The 16,082-nt window shown below is 43.9% G+C and overlaps 1 protein-coding gene across 1 annotated transcript in view; it reads left to right on the top strand.

The window, feature by feature from the left end:
- The window catches only part of MRPL11 (mitochondrial ribosomal protein L11), a 76,233-nt gene that overhangs the window by 53,686 nt on the left and 6,465 nt on the right, over positions 1-16,082 (top strand). The window contains exon 5 of the mRNA XM_044270538.1: positions 9,057-9,216. Coding sequence (XP_044126473.1) covers positions 9,057-9,216 — 160 coding nt within the window. The remainder of the gene's footprint in view (positions 1-9,056; positions 9,217-16,082) is intronic.

Genomic DNA, 16,082 nt, shown 5'->3' with positions numbered 1-16,082 from the left:
CTGCACTCCCTGAATTTTATGGTGGCAGTTTTTGTACAAAATGTATTTGCCAAGAATCTCTAATTTACAAAATAAGCGTAGCATTAGCACCAGAATATTTTCTATTACTATGGCATTATTGTACTTTATTTGGTTTGCACAGTGCTGTTGCATTATATATTTTTTTATTTGCGTCCCTTCCCGTCGCATCCAGGAAGTGACCAGGAGGTGGCGTGCAGTGTTTCTGATACCGGAATAAAGCTGGGAACCAGGAGTCATGACTGATCTGAAGTCTGGTGATCAGTATGTCTGGTCCTGAACCGCATTCGCCCAGAGAGCTCGATGCTCCTTCTCTGCCTCCTGTAAGTGCCCTGCAGGAGTTTTATCTTTACCCTTATGCACACCAATATTTTATGCAGTGGGACATAGGCGGAGCACCCTTAGGCCTCTTTCACACGGCCGTAGTGCTCCCGCGGCCGTATTGTAGGCTGCATACGGCGGTTCCGCAATACGCAGGTCACCAGCCGTGTGCAAATCCGGAGGTACAGAATGGAACCACTAACGGAATGCTTCCGTGGGGCTCCAATCAGTGCTTCCATTCCTCCAAAAAATAGAATTTGTTCTATCTTTTTGGGGAATGGACGTATCGTGGACCCATTCAAGTTGAATGGGTCTGGATCTGTCCTGGCTGCTGCACGGACCCAATATACTTGTGTGAAAGAAGCCTTATTCTAGGTGAGATGGAGTTGTACTATTGACCTCCCCTTTTTGGCTTGTTGCGCACAGTGTCGATTTTGCACCTGTGACACACACACACACACACACTCTGATATAAAAAGTCTACACACCCCTAAAATGTCAGGGCCGTCGTTTCTGGGCCGCCCGCAGGTTCTCCCGAACTGATTCGGTCAGTGCCTGCAGGCGGTCCCGGAACTCCAGCACGTATGGTAACACTGGGATCCCTTCCTCTCCTGTGTTGCCCTCCCAGTGCTCCCGTATAAGGTCCAGGGGTCCCCGGACTTTTCTCCCGTATAGGAGTTCAAAGGGGGAGAACCCGGTTGACGCCTGGGGTACTTCCCGGTAGGCAAACGGGAGCTGGGGTAGAAATTTCTCCCATTGACCGTAGGACTCTGTGAACGCCGTGAACATCTGCTTAAGCGTGCCGTTGAATAGTTCAGAGGCCGTTGGTCTGGGGCTGGTAGGGGGAGCTAAATAACGGTTTCACCCCGCAGCTCTGCCATAACTGTTGAGTGACAGTTGCTGTGAACTGTGTTCCCTGATCGGAGAGTATTTCCCGGGGGAATCCTACTCTGGAAAAGATCCTGACTAGAGCCTCTGCTACCGTCTCCGCCTCAATGTTGGAGAGCGCCAAAGCCTCAGGGTACCTAGTGGCGTAGTCCACCACCGTGAGGATGTAGCACTTTCCGGAGGAGCTGGGTTTGTTGTGGGGCCCTATCAGGTCTACTGCCACTCTGTAGAATGGTTCCTCTATTATAGGTAGGGACCGTAACTTGGCGTTTGGGTGGTCCCCCCGTTTCCCTATCCTTTGACATGCGTCACCTGTCCTGCAGTATGTCTGCAAGTCTTTTGATATCCCTGGCCAGAAGAACATCTGGGTAAGGCGGTCCTTAGTTTTCTTGATACCCAGATGTCCGGCTAGTGGGATATCATGGCTGAGCTTTAGAAGCTCTGCTCTGTATTTGCGGGGTACAACTAGCTGCCTTTTTATAACTTGCGCTTCCCCACTTCCCACTCCCCCTGTGACCCTATATAGCAGTCCCTTGTCCCAGTGGAAGTTCTCTTGGGCATTACCTTCCTTAGGGGTAGCTACAGCCTTCCTGTAACCTGCTAAGGTGGGGTCTGACTGCTGGGCTTGGCCAAAGTCTTGGGGAGTGCCCCAGAAGGGAATAGGGTTAGGGCATACTACGGGGATATTTTGGTTCCTACCTGTGTTTCCTCAGAGTGTGTCTGTCCAGCTCGGCGGGCTTGTGCCCTAGTAGTCACAGGGCAGGTACCAGCGGGATCTGGGGTAAGCATCTGTGAAGTTAGGCACCCCAAATCGTTCCCCAACAATACTTCCGCAGGTAGGCCAGACATAATGCCTACTTCCATCTGCTTTGCTCCGGTGCCCCAATTTAACTGCACTCGGGCTGTGGGTAGTTTGTGGATGGCGCCTCCTGACACTCTTACTGCAACATCCTGTTGGTGCGTGCTTTTGCAGATACGGTGTGAGGCTGCACCAGAGTAAGGGTGGCCCCAGAGTCCCGTAGCCCCTCAGCCTCCTTTCCATCTATGGTGACCCATTATGGTGCACCCGGTTGTCCCCCTCTGCTTGGGCTAGGTCCACCTCATGTAGTACGGCCCATTGCTCAGATTCAGGGCTGTGGTCTTCCAGCGGCTCATGTTGATAGTGATGAGCGGCTGCCCTCGGTGGCGATGGCCGCTCCCAATTGCTTCTGCTCCGCTAAGGGCAATGTATCTTGTAATGCCCTGGTTGATTGCATTGGTGACATACCAATGGCGGTCTCCGTTAAAATTGGGCTGTGTCGTGGGTGGTACCGCGTTCGGTCTGTGGTGGGTCACAGGACCTGGCGTTGGAGAGCTGGACCTTACTAGAGGGCGGTTCCCACTAGCCTTTTCTGCCAGTCTGGCCGCTTCCTCAATTGTGGCCGGCTTCCTGTCTCTGACCCAGTCCCTGGTGTCTGCAGGGGTGTGGTCAAAAAATTGTTCTAGCAAGAGGAGTTGTAGCATCTCCTCTAGCGTCGTGGCCTGGCAGCCTTGTATCCAGTTTTGGGCTCTCTCGATACATCCTAAAAGCCCATTCGTAATTCGTCTCGGCCCCCTTTCCGTAATGCCCGAAACTTTTTCCTGTAAGTCTCTGGGGTCACAGCATACCTGGCTAGCAGAATGTCCTTTTTCCCTGGCGTAGTCATGTATGGCTGTATCAGGAACTGCTCGGTAAGCCTCTGCTCGGCCCGTGAGTTTTCTGCGGCCCATTGCTCTGATTCCAGACCCTCCAAAGCGCATTGCTGCTCGAAATCTGTAGATATGCGTCAATTTCCATTTCTCCAGCTGAAAAACTTTTAAAAGCAGCATAGTTAATCTTTCTCCGCTGTCCTCCATTTATAGATCCAGCTAAGGAAGCAGTGTCTCCTTGGTTTAAGCTTGCCTGTTGTGCTCTGCGTTCTGCGCTCACCAGCGCCAGGACTTGCGCCATCTCCGGTGTGGGATTTGGCCCATATAGGTTTAGCCTCCAGATCACCTTCTGTTGGAACTCTGCTTCCTCCCGGCTGACATCCGCCATGCCGCTGGTTTGGTCGCCCTCCCTTAGTTCTGCTATGAGGGTAGCTTTCATTTTGTTGCTTGCCATCTGACCTCAGGCTTCCAGCAGATCCTTTAGCATAGTCCTCTTTAGTCTCTCGTACTGCTGGGCCATTCACCAGTTGTCTTTATGCGTCCCATTCAATCCCGTCGCTTGCCACCAGTTGTTAAAGCCTACAGTGGTTATGGGACTGCGGCCTTCTATTCCTTCCCCAATAGCTGAGCATATGTGATTATAGCTACCATAGGGTGGATGAATGCAGCTTCCAAGATGATTCTCCCCAGCAAATGCAATATTCCCCAACCATGAGCCTAGACTTCATGAAGGGTGTAACAGGAGCACTTTTTATTGATAACACACTGGCTTTTGAGAAATCCTCCTGCAAGAGGACCTCCCATAGTAAACAAGGGACAATAACCAATTAACATAGTTACATTAACACCTGCCCTCTCTGCCTGGGAGCTATTGAGATAAGTTAAGGGATAAACCCTTTATCTCCAGGCAGAGAGCACACAATTCTCTCAAACGTTGGAACACTCTTTTCCCCACAAGGTATCCCCACAATTTACATATCCCCTGATAGCCCCGATCTGGGGGACCAACATATCCAAATTTCACCCAAAACAGTTCCATGAATTCCACGTGTGGTCGATCAATTCACAAAAAGGTAAAACAATAAAGTAAATTTTCTTCACAGGCCTTAATTTGTGTTGAGGATCGTCCAGTGTCTTGACGGACAGCCAATTGGATCCTCCGGCTCAGTGCTGATGATTTTTTTTTTTTTTTTGGGGTCTTTCACTTTTTGGGTCTTCCACTTGACTTTTTTGTTCCATAACCCTGAGGATCTTTTAAGAAATTACAAATGACTGTCTTACTGCGTCCCACCTCAGCAGCGATGGCGCGCTGTGAGAGACCCTGCTTATGCAGTTCAACAACCCGACCACGTTAAAAAAGGGAGTTTTTTTTGTTTTGTTTTTTGCCATCACAAAGTGTGACTACCTGACAGAAAATGACAATGAATCCACATTTTTGCACAGATTTGGCCTTTTAAAGGCATGTGGTCCTAAAATTTGGATCAGCTGAAAAACAGCCTGTTTCAGTTTAATCATTATTTTCAATTAATTGACTGCTCAAAAAAATTTTTTGTCTCACTCATTTCTTCTTGTTGCATGTGGAAGCTCTACTTGGAACCTTGTTAAGATCCAACAATGTAAAATATGATTTTGCCATTTTTCAAGTGGTCTTAAACTTTTGATCAGGACTGTGTTTATGTATGTAGGAGATAGATAGAAGTAGAAAAACAGCCAGCAGCACTCCGAATAAATTCAAGAAAATTGTGGTTTATTGGACCCAAAGTCAAGCGACGTTTCAACAGCTTGTTGCTGTCTTTATCAAGCACGTGCTTGATAAAGACAGCAACAAGCTGTTGAAACGTCGCTTGACTTTGGGTCCAATAAACCACAATTTTCTTGAATTTATTCGGAGTGCTGCTGGCTGTTTTTCTACTTCTAGTTCACTGGACCTAGGTGCTGGTCCACATTGGCCGGACGTGCACCCCTCGTTTACACAGTGTGCTGCTTCCTCATTTTCTCAAGGTAGATAGATAGATAGAGACATTTCTGGGACCGCCATGAGGAGCACATTCGCCCCGAGTTATGCAAATGTATTTTTGGCAGAATGGGGAGAAAATTACATCAAACCCAAACTGGGGGCGGATCTGGCCCTATGGCGCAGATTTATAGACTATATTATCTTCATTTGGAAAGGGAGTAGAGAGCAATTGGAACTATTCCTGAGGGAAATAAACCAGAATCGATTAAATCTTACCTCTAATATTATGGAAGAAACCAAATGCAAGCAAGGAAATAGCTATATGTGTAACACATTCACTAAACCCACATCCAAAAATAGTTTTATACAATTCTCCAGCTGCCATCTGCCAAACTGGCTGATGAATATTCCTTTCGGCCAGTTTGGCAGAATCGTAAGAAATTGTACACAGGATGAAGACTTTGAGACAGAAGCCATGAAAATAAAGAATACATTTTTGGACAGGCAATATCCAGAGAAAATTTTGGATGAAGCGTTAGTGAGAACTAGAAATAGAGAAAGATAAAGAACCAACAATTGGGAAAAGGCAAGAGAGTGGTATAATAAATACTAGAATCATTTTCCCATTTAATAATAATCATAAAAGAGTGCAAAAAATGAAATGAACTCATTGGCACCATATTCAGAGTGATAAGTTGATAGAGATGGTATAATGGGCAGAAGATGACCTAACATTTACATTCTAGGCCATTCTAGGCCTAAAAGTAGCTCCATCTATCAAAAAACCAACTAAGAAGGAGAACACTATTATGGGCACTTGGATTATCATCCAAGTGCCCATAATAGTGTTCTCCTTCTTAGTTGGTTTTTTGATAGATGGAGCTACTTTTAGGCCTAGAATGGCCTAGAATGTAAATGTTAGGTTCTGAAGGTTAGGTTAGGTTCTAAATGTTAATGTTCTTCTGAAAGGTTTCCTCAAATGCGGGAAATGTATGGCATGCAAGACTAATCCTACACCAAGGAAAACAACAACAATCTCTTCCACTCAAAATAAACACAAATGGGAGATTAAGGAATGCCTTACTTGCAATACCGTCAGAGTCATCTACCTTATCCAGTGTCCATGTAAGAGACGTCCATGTAAGAGATTGTCGGAACACATATCTAACATACGAAAGGGATATGACAAACACTGCCTATCCAAGCATTTTAGAGATGTCCACAACAAAGATCCATCCAATCTGGTTTTCATGGCACTGGAGAGGGTGGATAGACACTGGCGGGGAGGCAATTACATTAAACAGATTGTCCAAGATAGTCAAGACGCATAAACGAGTTTGAATCGATGCTACCAGCGGGTCTGAATGCTGAACTTGAAATATTTGGGTTGTTGTAGGCAGGGTGCCACAGAGTCGACACACGCCGCAGTCTGGCCGTCTATCGGCACTGTGTCGTGGACTCGAACTGGGGCCCCCAACCCTATACAACTAGATCAACATCCCATACACATCAACAAATCTGTTTTGTTCACAGGCCATTTATGTGGCATATTGATCCAATTAAAATTGTCTATAATATGGCATACAACTATATGGGTATATTATCAAGGTCTATAAGAAAGATTCTTAACATTATATATGACCAAGGATCCTCTATTAACCTATTCTCGAATTTTTATTAATATTTTAACAATGTGCAATTTTAATATTGGCATTTTAATCTATATAGATATAGAATGCACAAAGAATATTGATTGAAAATTGACGCTATGATATAGCCACATAGTTATAGATAGTATATATTTATGCTAACTGCCTTTAAAAAGTTATAACCTTTTAAGGCAATCAAAAATAGCAATTCTGTCTATACAAGAAGTCCACAAGGATATAAGGAACATATAGCACAAAAAAACGCACATGTACAAAAAAAAAAAATGTCCCTTTATCCAAAAGGAAATCCAGCCATCCATATTTTGGGTGCTCTCTTTGAAATAAAAGGCGGAGGCTAACGGGTGTTGCGATACCACTGATGAAGGGAAGGTTAATTCCAAAAACGCGTCTGGGCCAGATCGGACACCTGTAAAGAGCACCTTCGCAGTCATAAGCGTGGCCACGTTATGAAAATTTAATTAAAGGACAGATGAAAAACGATCGGAAGTAAGATCTACAGACCGAAAAGATGCCTTCCTTTTTATTGTGCCGGAAGAGAAACAAGCACGGACGAAGCATACACTGAAGTCTCGTCCGAATTCCCGCATTATCTCGGGTAAGCCGGCTAGAGGAGTACAGAGTGAGACGCCGGCATTGTCCCGTGCCGCTCGACCCTCGTCAGAACAAATTATTTGCGCCGAGGAAGGTAAGAGGACTTAATCTACAAGTAAAACACCTAAAATATTTGTGGGTGAAACAAACATTAACGGTCATTGGGTTATAATAGCACAAGAGACTGACGTTCCAACAATCTATGAAACTCCAAAGTGTCTGAAAACCCGTACAACAATATTTCTGATATACATCCTTATTCACATGTGGACTTATCTCCACGAGACTTTTTAGATACTATTTAGAACTTTGGCATAACACAGTCAGCCAGTTACTGTGCAAATAAGGAACTATCCCAGCAATTCAAGCCAATTTCCGTGGACCTTGCCAGATATATATGGTGGTGTTAGTTTTCATGAAGTGCGTTTTATTTTTTACTTGATCTTATTGTATTTTATAGTATATTGTCTTACTCATTTTATTATTACATGTTATACACGTGTTCAGTACAAAATTGTGTGATTTAATTAAATTTTCTAAATCGCACAAGTCCAAATGTAGTGTGCTCGCCCATTATTATAGCTTTTATTTCAACCAAACATTACTAGAGGGTGGGTGACCCTCTAATTTGGGCTAGTAGCACCTGTCTCTGTATTTCGTTTGGAGTGAGCCACCATCTTGATATTTACTATTTTATTTAATGTTTGAGTGTGGTTAAAAGATATCCACAGTGGCCTCCATAGCGCCCTGCCCCCCTTAACAGTTACTTATAGCAATGAAGAAAAATGGCTGAGCTAAAACCTGCGCCAGCTTTGGGGCTTGTGTGCTCTGAGGCCGGACAACCTTTTTAAAATCATTTTTACTGTGCATGAATAATTCCTCAGTCTGACACAGTAAGGAGCGATGAAAGTCTATGAACTCCCTGATCATTTCCTGCTTTAGCACTAGTCAAGGATTTTTTATTTTTATTTTTTGCTGCATAGCTGCTACTTTCTGATGTCAGACCGCAGTGTTCATGCAGGTACACTGAACAGGGAAATTGTTATTACTGAGCTTCTTTAGTAACATCTATAGCCATGGAAACATAAGTAGTCTTCTCCATGGTTACATTTGAGCGAAGGTTAGTCTTAATGCATCCCAGATTGCATCTACACAGTGTTTGGGCTGTTTGTTCTGACAATTACTATTCGATTTAAGGGAGTCTTTTAAAAGCAATATAACCATACCTTATGCTATTCGGCGATGCAGCTCCAAATCTCACGCACACGTCCTGAGCCGTGCTTCCGGCACCTGCGGAGTAAATTTCCCCCTTCTACCCTAAATAGCAACTTAATTGACTCCTGTTTTACTTGTTTTAAGACACTGATACAATGGCTTCTAAATATAGGGCTTTGCATTAGGCCTTACGTGGAACACTGACGTGATCAGTCCGTGGTATCCCGGCCTGGCATCTTGCTGACAGCAGGAGCGCACGGCATCATTGGTTGCTATGACCTCGTGCACTTCATGCCGCCACTGCACTACAGTAATACACTCGTATAGATCATACGAGTGTATTACTGTAGTGCAGCGGCGGCATGAAGCGCACGGCGGCATAGCAACCAATGACTCCGTGCGCTGCTGTCAGCAGAATGCCAGGTTGGGATACCACGGACCGCTCACGGCCGTGTAGATTCGGCCTTAGGCCTCATGCACACAACCAAACGGCGTCTCGAATGTGGACCCATTCACTTCCGCATCCGTGGCTCCGTTCCGTGCCCCCGCTAAAATAATATAACATGTCCTATTCTTGTCCGCGCTTTGCGGACAAGAATAGGCATTTATATTGCTGGCCCCACTTCCGTTTTTTGCGGACCGCAAAAAATGGCACAGCCGTGTTCATGAGGCCTTAATCTGTGAAAAATTGCAGCAATGATATTTATTTTGCTTTATTTGTCCTGTAGGTTCGGAGGTGGCAGGAATGGTGACATTGAAGCAAGTATATGAAATAGCTGTTGTGAAGTCTCAAGATGAAGCGTTTGTTGTCCGGGATATGCCACTGATTGAAGTGGTGAAATCTATTATTGCCAGCGCTCGGTCACTGGGGATCAAAGTTGTCAGAGAGTAAGGAGTTCTGTGTCCCGCTAATGTCACTTCAGTGATAGAAAAGTACAAACTAAGATGCTGACCATGTTTAATATATTATGCGGCTCTAACCAGAACTCTCAACATGTCATGAGATCCTGAGTCTGATAGAGTACAAGGAGAGTTTTTAGTTTCTCTGCAAAAGGTGAGCAGGAAGTTTTGGAACACTGCTATGTTAATCAGTGTTCACATGTGACATACGTCTGCATGTATGCTGGGAAAGCTCCCTACATATACGCTAAACATGTCCATAGGGTTACGTTGGCCTATCAGAAGCCAAAATGATGTCTCTTCGGCCTCAGTCTAACTGGTATATGTCAGTTTATGTTAAAACAAACTGTGGAAAAAGTGGTATCCACTAGTAAAGTATACATTAAACGTATATATATATTTTTTTCTTAACAGTGGGACCCTATAGGTCATTGTTGGCAAACCTATGGCACGGGTGCCAGAGGTGGCACTCAGAGCCCTCTCTGTGGGCACCCACACCATGGAAAAAGTCTATGGTGTACCAATATGCCTTAGACTTTTCCTACCATTCATCAGCGCAGGGCTCACTATGAACAGCACAGGCAGCGCACTGAATGTAGGCAGGATATTATAGCTAAATGATAAAGTACATGGAAGATATTTTATATTGGACTATAGTATTTAGGGTAAATTGCTGTGTTGGCACTTTACGATAAATATGTGGGTTTTGGGTTACAGTTTGGGCACTCAGTCTTAAAAAGGTTCACCATCACTGCTATAGGTGATGGTTACCACTGTATGATATGTCAGAGGCCTCCGTCAGATGTATAGTCTGTACAGTCACAAAGACCAGAATGCTGGTTTTTAGAGACCCAGGGAGTTAATGTAGACACAAGAAAGACTTGCAGGCGGACTAGTGATGAGGCAAACATGAGGTAAGCAGGCTGGGGACTAGACTGGAGGACAGACAGGGTAGACAGATTTGGTTAACTTAAACACAAACTGGACTGACTTTGGACTTGAAAGTGCAAGGACAAACAGGGAGGATAGCGCACACACTTGAAACACCAGGAATACAGAAAGGAGAACGCATGATAAATGCAAGTAAATTGCAATAGCGCTAGACAATCAAACACCTTTGGTAGTGACCAGGGAACCCAAAAATGTTAGTTATTAATAGAAATTTACCAAAATTTTTGCAAAAAAAATTTCATTTTTCACTTTCGGTTGTAAATGTTTTTTTTTTTTATTGCATTTCTATATAAATTTTTCTCTGAATTTATTGTTCTACATGTCTTTGATAAAAAAAAATTCAATAAGTGTATATTTATTGGTTTGGGTAAAAGTTATGGTACAAAGTTACAAACTATGGTACAAAAATGTGAATTTCCGCATTTTGAAGCAACTCTGACTTTCTGAGCACCTGTCAAGTTTCCTGAGGTTCTACAATGTTAGTGGAAAAGGATGATTTTTATTTTTTTTTTCCTTACAAAGTCTCATATTCCACTAACTTGTGGCAAAAAAATTAAAACTTCCATGAACTCACTATGCCCATCACGAAATACCTTGGGGTGTCTTCTTTCCAAAATGGGGTCACTTGTGGGGGAGTCATACTGCCCTGGCATTTTAGGGGCCCTAATGCGTGAGAAGTAGTTTGAAATTCAAATGTCTAAAAAATGTCCTGTGAAACCCTAAGGGCTGTTTCACACGAGCGGATGCAGAGCGTGGCATCCGCTCCGTGAAAGAGTGCCAAAACCTGATGCAGAAGCACGGAGCATTAACATGATTGATAATGCTCCGTGCCTCTCTGTGACCTCTTTACTACGAAATCACGGTGACAACTTTATCTCACTGTGATTTTGTAGTAAAGAGGTCACAGAGAGGCACGGAGCATTATCAGTCATGTCAATGCTCCGTGCCTCTGCAGTCTGCATCGGGTTTTGGCACTCTTTCACGGAGCGGATGCCACGCTCTGCATCCGCTCGTGTGAAACAGCCCTAAAGGTGCTCTCAAAAACACAACTTTTCCCATTTTTTTTATACAAAGTTGTCATTTGACAGAGAGATTTCTCACCCAGCATGGTTATATGTAAAAAGACACCCCAAAACACATAAACACATTTGGATTTCAAACTACTTCTCATGCATTAGGGCCCCTAAAATGCCAGGGCAGTATAAATACCCCACAAGTGACCCCATTTTGGAAAGAAGACACCCCTAGGTATTCCGTGAGGGGCATGGCGAGTTCATCGAAGTTTTTTTATTTTTTTGGTTTTTTTTGGCACAAGTTAGCGGAAATGTTGTTGTTTTTTTTTTCCCTCAAAGTCTCCCTTTCCGCTAACTTGTGACAAAAAGTTCTATCTTTCATGGACTCAATATGCCCCTCAGCGAATACCTTGGGGTGTCTTCTTTCCGAAATGGGGTCTCATGTGGGGTATTTATACTGCCCTGGCATTTTAGGGGCCCTAAAGCGCGAGAAGAAGTCTGGAATATAAATTTTAAAAAAAATTACGCATTTGGATTCCGTGAGGGGTATGGTGAGTTCATGTGAGATTTTGGTGTAAAATAAGACTTTGTAAGAAACACCCCCCCCCCCCACACAGAAAAAATAAATCAATTTCTGCTAACTTGTTCAAAAAAAATAAAAAATCTTCTATGAACTCGCCATGCCCCTCAAAAGTGATCTTTTTATAGCGCCGCAGCGATTTTACTGTGTTTTTGCATTGATCAGAAAAAAATATATTTCAGTCACTGCGGTGGGGCGGACTGAACGCAAGTGTGCGCACAAGATCAGGCCTGATCGGGCGAACAGTGCGTTTTTTGTAGAGCCTATAGATCATGTCCTATTCTTGTCCGCAATTGCAAACCAGAAAAGGCATTTTCTATATAGTTCTGGCAATGTGCGGATCCGCAAAATGCGGAAAGCACATTGCCGGTGTCCGTGTTTTGCGGATCCGCGGTGTCCAAAACACATACGGACGTCTGAATAGAGCCTTACAGGGGGGTGATCAGGGAGTCTATATGGGGTGATCACCCCCCTGTCATTGATCACCCCCCTGTAAGGCTCCATTCAGACGTCCGTATGTGTTTTGCGGATCCGATCCGTGGATCTGCAAAGCACATACAAACTTCTGAATGGAGCCTTACAGGGGGGTGATCAGGGAGTCTATATGGGGTGATCACCCCCCTGTAAGGCTCCATTCAGACGTCTGTATGTGTTTTGCGGATCCATGGATCCTCAAAACACTGACACCGCGGATCGGTGATCAGGGAGTCTATATGGGGTGATCAGGGGGTTAATAAGGGGTTAATAAGTGACAGGGGGGGTGTAGTGTAGTGGTGTTTGGTGCTACTTTACAGAGCTGCCTGTGTCCTCTGGTGGTCGATTCAAGTAAAAGGGACCACCAGAGGACCAGGTAGCAGGTATATTAGACACTGTTATCAAAACAGCCTCTAATATACCTTTTTAGGAGTTAAAAAAAATCGCATCTACAGCCTGCCAGCGAACGATCGCCGCTGGCCGGCTGTAGATCCATTCGCTTACCTGCAGTTCCTGTGTGCGCGCGTTCACAGGAACTCTTGCGTCTCGCGAGATGACGCGCCGGCGCGTCCAGGAGGAATTACAGGGCCGCCGCAAAGACTCATCAGTGCGTGCGGCGGTCCTGTAGAGTTTAAGGGAGCATGGAGGCAGCACCATGGAGAGGATGTCTGCGACCTGGTTGCTGGATGGCATAGTAAGGCCCCTTTCACACGAGCGTGATTGATTAGGTCCGGATGCGTTCAGGGTGCGTTCAGTGAACCTCACATCATTTTGCAAGCAAGTTCAGTTTTGTCTGCAATTGCATTCAGTTTTTTCCGCGTGGGTGCAATGCGTTTTTGACGTGCGTGATAAACTGAAGGTTTACAAACAACATCTCCTAGCAACCATCAGTGAAAAACGCATTTCATCCGCTCTTACTTCAAAATAAAATGCGTTTTTCACTGAAGCCCCATTCACATCCATGGGGCAAGGGCTGCGTGAAAAACTCAGAATCTAGAACCTACTGCACTTTTCACGTCACGCATTACACCCTCGCGGAAAATTCGCTCATGTGAAAGGGGCTTAAGTGTTGCTCCGTCCGCGCTTGCAGGAGGACAGCAGACACACACAGGACTCATCAACATCAAGTATCTGGATCAGTCGCGCCAACTGTATGTACCCGGCTCCAAAGACTTGATATTGGAGTACCCTTACTCCGAAACACGTTGTCACCTGAATGAATAAATACCTTTCAAAAAGACGTCACTCGCAATTGTGGTTTTGCGCCAAGAGGTATCACATTGTGTACGATCTAGTACACAGCTTTTTACAGTACTTTACAGTATTAGTGGAAGACCACCGGCTTGAGTATAGAAACCTGAAAAGAATTTGGTACACACAAGGATGCAGGAAGTTTTAATTTATAACAAACTGGATTAATTTTCATGATAATTTCAAATGGTCCAAGGAAGTGAGGAGCTACAATAGTTTACAATGGTACTTTTAAGCTTTATATAATTTGATGAAATCCATATGTTTTCAACTGGAGCGAACTGAGGAGGGTTTTTACGCTTGCTGTCTGCAAGACTTTTCCATTACAATATTGGTTTTACTGAAAGATTTTAGAAAAATTTTCCACCAAAACATTAGTTACTAAAACTGCTGAGGAAGCAGAAACATGTCAAGCGATATTGGGTTGGTGACCATATATGACAAAAAAAAAATCGCTGACATGATTATTTTGACAAAATTCTGCCAAAGATAACAGCTCAACCCAGTCGTCTTGGTGTTCTTTATTTTATTTATTTATTTATTTAATCCAGTAGAGTACAAAAAAGCAGTAGTAATACATTTAACAATTACACTATAAAAACATCAGGCATCAACCAAGAGAGAGTAAGAGTGCTCAATACAATTGCACCGATAAGAGTAGCAGGGTATTCGTTCCCCTGCCACTAAAACACCCCCTACATGGAAATACCGGACCTATCCAATACATTACAGTAGATAGCATATTACCTTTAACCCTTATTTCACCCGTATCCCCTCCACCCTATATCCGCCGGGAAGGGGGGAGGGTCTTGGTGTTCATTGGTGAAATTGCATAGGAAGAAATTGGTAAGAATCTGTTTGACCTGTTCCACCTGCCCATTACCCGTTCACTGGGGATGATATGCAGATGAAAAATCAAAAGATACATCCAGGAGTTTGCAGACTGCCCTTCACAATTTCGAAGTAAATGTAACACCTCTGTTAGACGTATGTTGTGGTAAGCCATGGAAATGGAAGGTATGAAGTATTCAGATGGCCAAATGATGAGCAGATGAAAGGCCAGACATTTTGGTATAAATGGTGCTATTTGTGAAAAATGATGAACCACTCTCCCGATAACTGTGCAACCAGTTGAAGATAAGAAGTCTGTAATAAAGTCCATAGCAATGTGTTTCCTCGGGAGCCTCACTAACTAAAGGAGGGAGAAGACCAGCAGGATTTTGTCTTGGTGTTATGCTTTAGTCACAATTGGAACAAGCTGAAATGTAACCTTGTACAGTACATCCTTCAGCATGGTTGGCTGCCAATAGTACTGAGAAATTAGAGAAATTAGTTTAAAAGTCTTTAAGTCTGCCCTAGCCTGTAAAATAGGCCACCTGTTAGTGCCAGCCTCTGTCTAGCAGTGTAAAAAAGGTAAACAAACAGCCCTTGCCTGTGCGATACTCAATTCAGGGGTCTGAATGAAGTAAGAAGGGGATATGTCCTGGTTCAGCTCTGAACCCAGACAGCACCTTTTAACATTTTTCTTTGAGGCACGGAGATGGAGGGAAAAAAACAAGGACCATCTGGCTTGACTGGAGTTAATCCTCTGTGCAGACTGTGGATATGTCAAATATTTTATGGTCTGTGAAAATCACCACTGGGTGAATGGCTCCTTCCAGGGCCATGTTGATGTAGTTCTCGATCACCAAAGGAACGGAAGTGAAGATTTGTCAAAAACACATTTTTTCAAAAATTTTTCCACAAAGACTATTCTCTCTCAATCTGGACATGTTGGTGCTTTATAAGGCCACAATAGAGTAACAAATCTAAACATTTAGATATATAGTTGCAAGAAAAAGTATGTGAACCCTTTTGGAATGGTATGGATTTTTGCACAAATGTTAAAAAATTTGGCTCCACGCAAGCCATCAAATAAAACAGTGGATACTTGTTTTTGATAGTGAGACCTCTGTAATTGATACATAGACAAAGGGAAACAACATTATTATTTTTATTTTGTTACAAAAAAATAATTTGGCATCAGCTGGAGAAGATAATTTTCTAATGCACACCCTGTACAAATTTTTCTTAGTTTTTTTGACATTGCTTGAGTCTTAGCAGAAGACAGAATACACTGATCCTTGAGGAGGTGAGGATCTAGGTGCCAAATCTATTGGACAGTCATGCGGTTGATGCGGCAGTAATGTCTCCTTTTTGTTAAACACCTCTGCAAATCTGTGGTAGGCCACAGGCAGATTCATCAATTTCTGTAGCACAGATGGAGGTTGAGTAGGCTGAACGAAGATGAGGCATTTTTCTTGAAAAACTCCAGGACAGGATTGTTTTCGGAGCCATAGCAACCCTGACAGAAGAGAATTGGATATTTCTGAAAGTACGATAAGTGATATCTTTTCAGATATTGTACAGACTTAGACAGAGCCCTCCAGTCAATGAATGTCACCTCCAAGGGTTTCTTGGGATGTCGAACTGGTATCCAGTAATGATCCACCAAAGCCTGCTGCAGGAGACTACCTGCCGAATAGTGTTGAGCGAGCATGCTCGGCTGAACTGCTGTTCGGCTATGCTCGGCACATGGCGGTACT

Source organism: Bufo gargarizans, chromosome 10 (assembly GCF_014858855.1).
Source record: "Bufo gargarizans isolate SCDJY-AF-19 chromosome 10, ASM1485885v1, whole genome shotgun sequence".
Taxonomy (NCBI): Eukaryota; Metazoa; Chordata; class Amphibia; order Anura; family Bufonidae; genus Bufo; species Bufo gargarizans.
The sequence above is the reverse complement of the archived record's forward strand: the minus strand, read 5'-3'. Positions and strand labels throughout refer to the sequence as shown.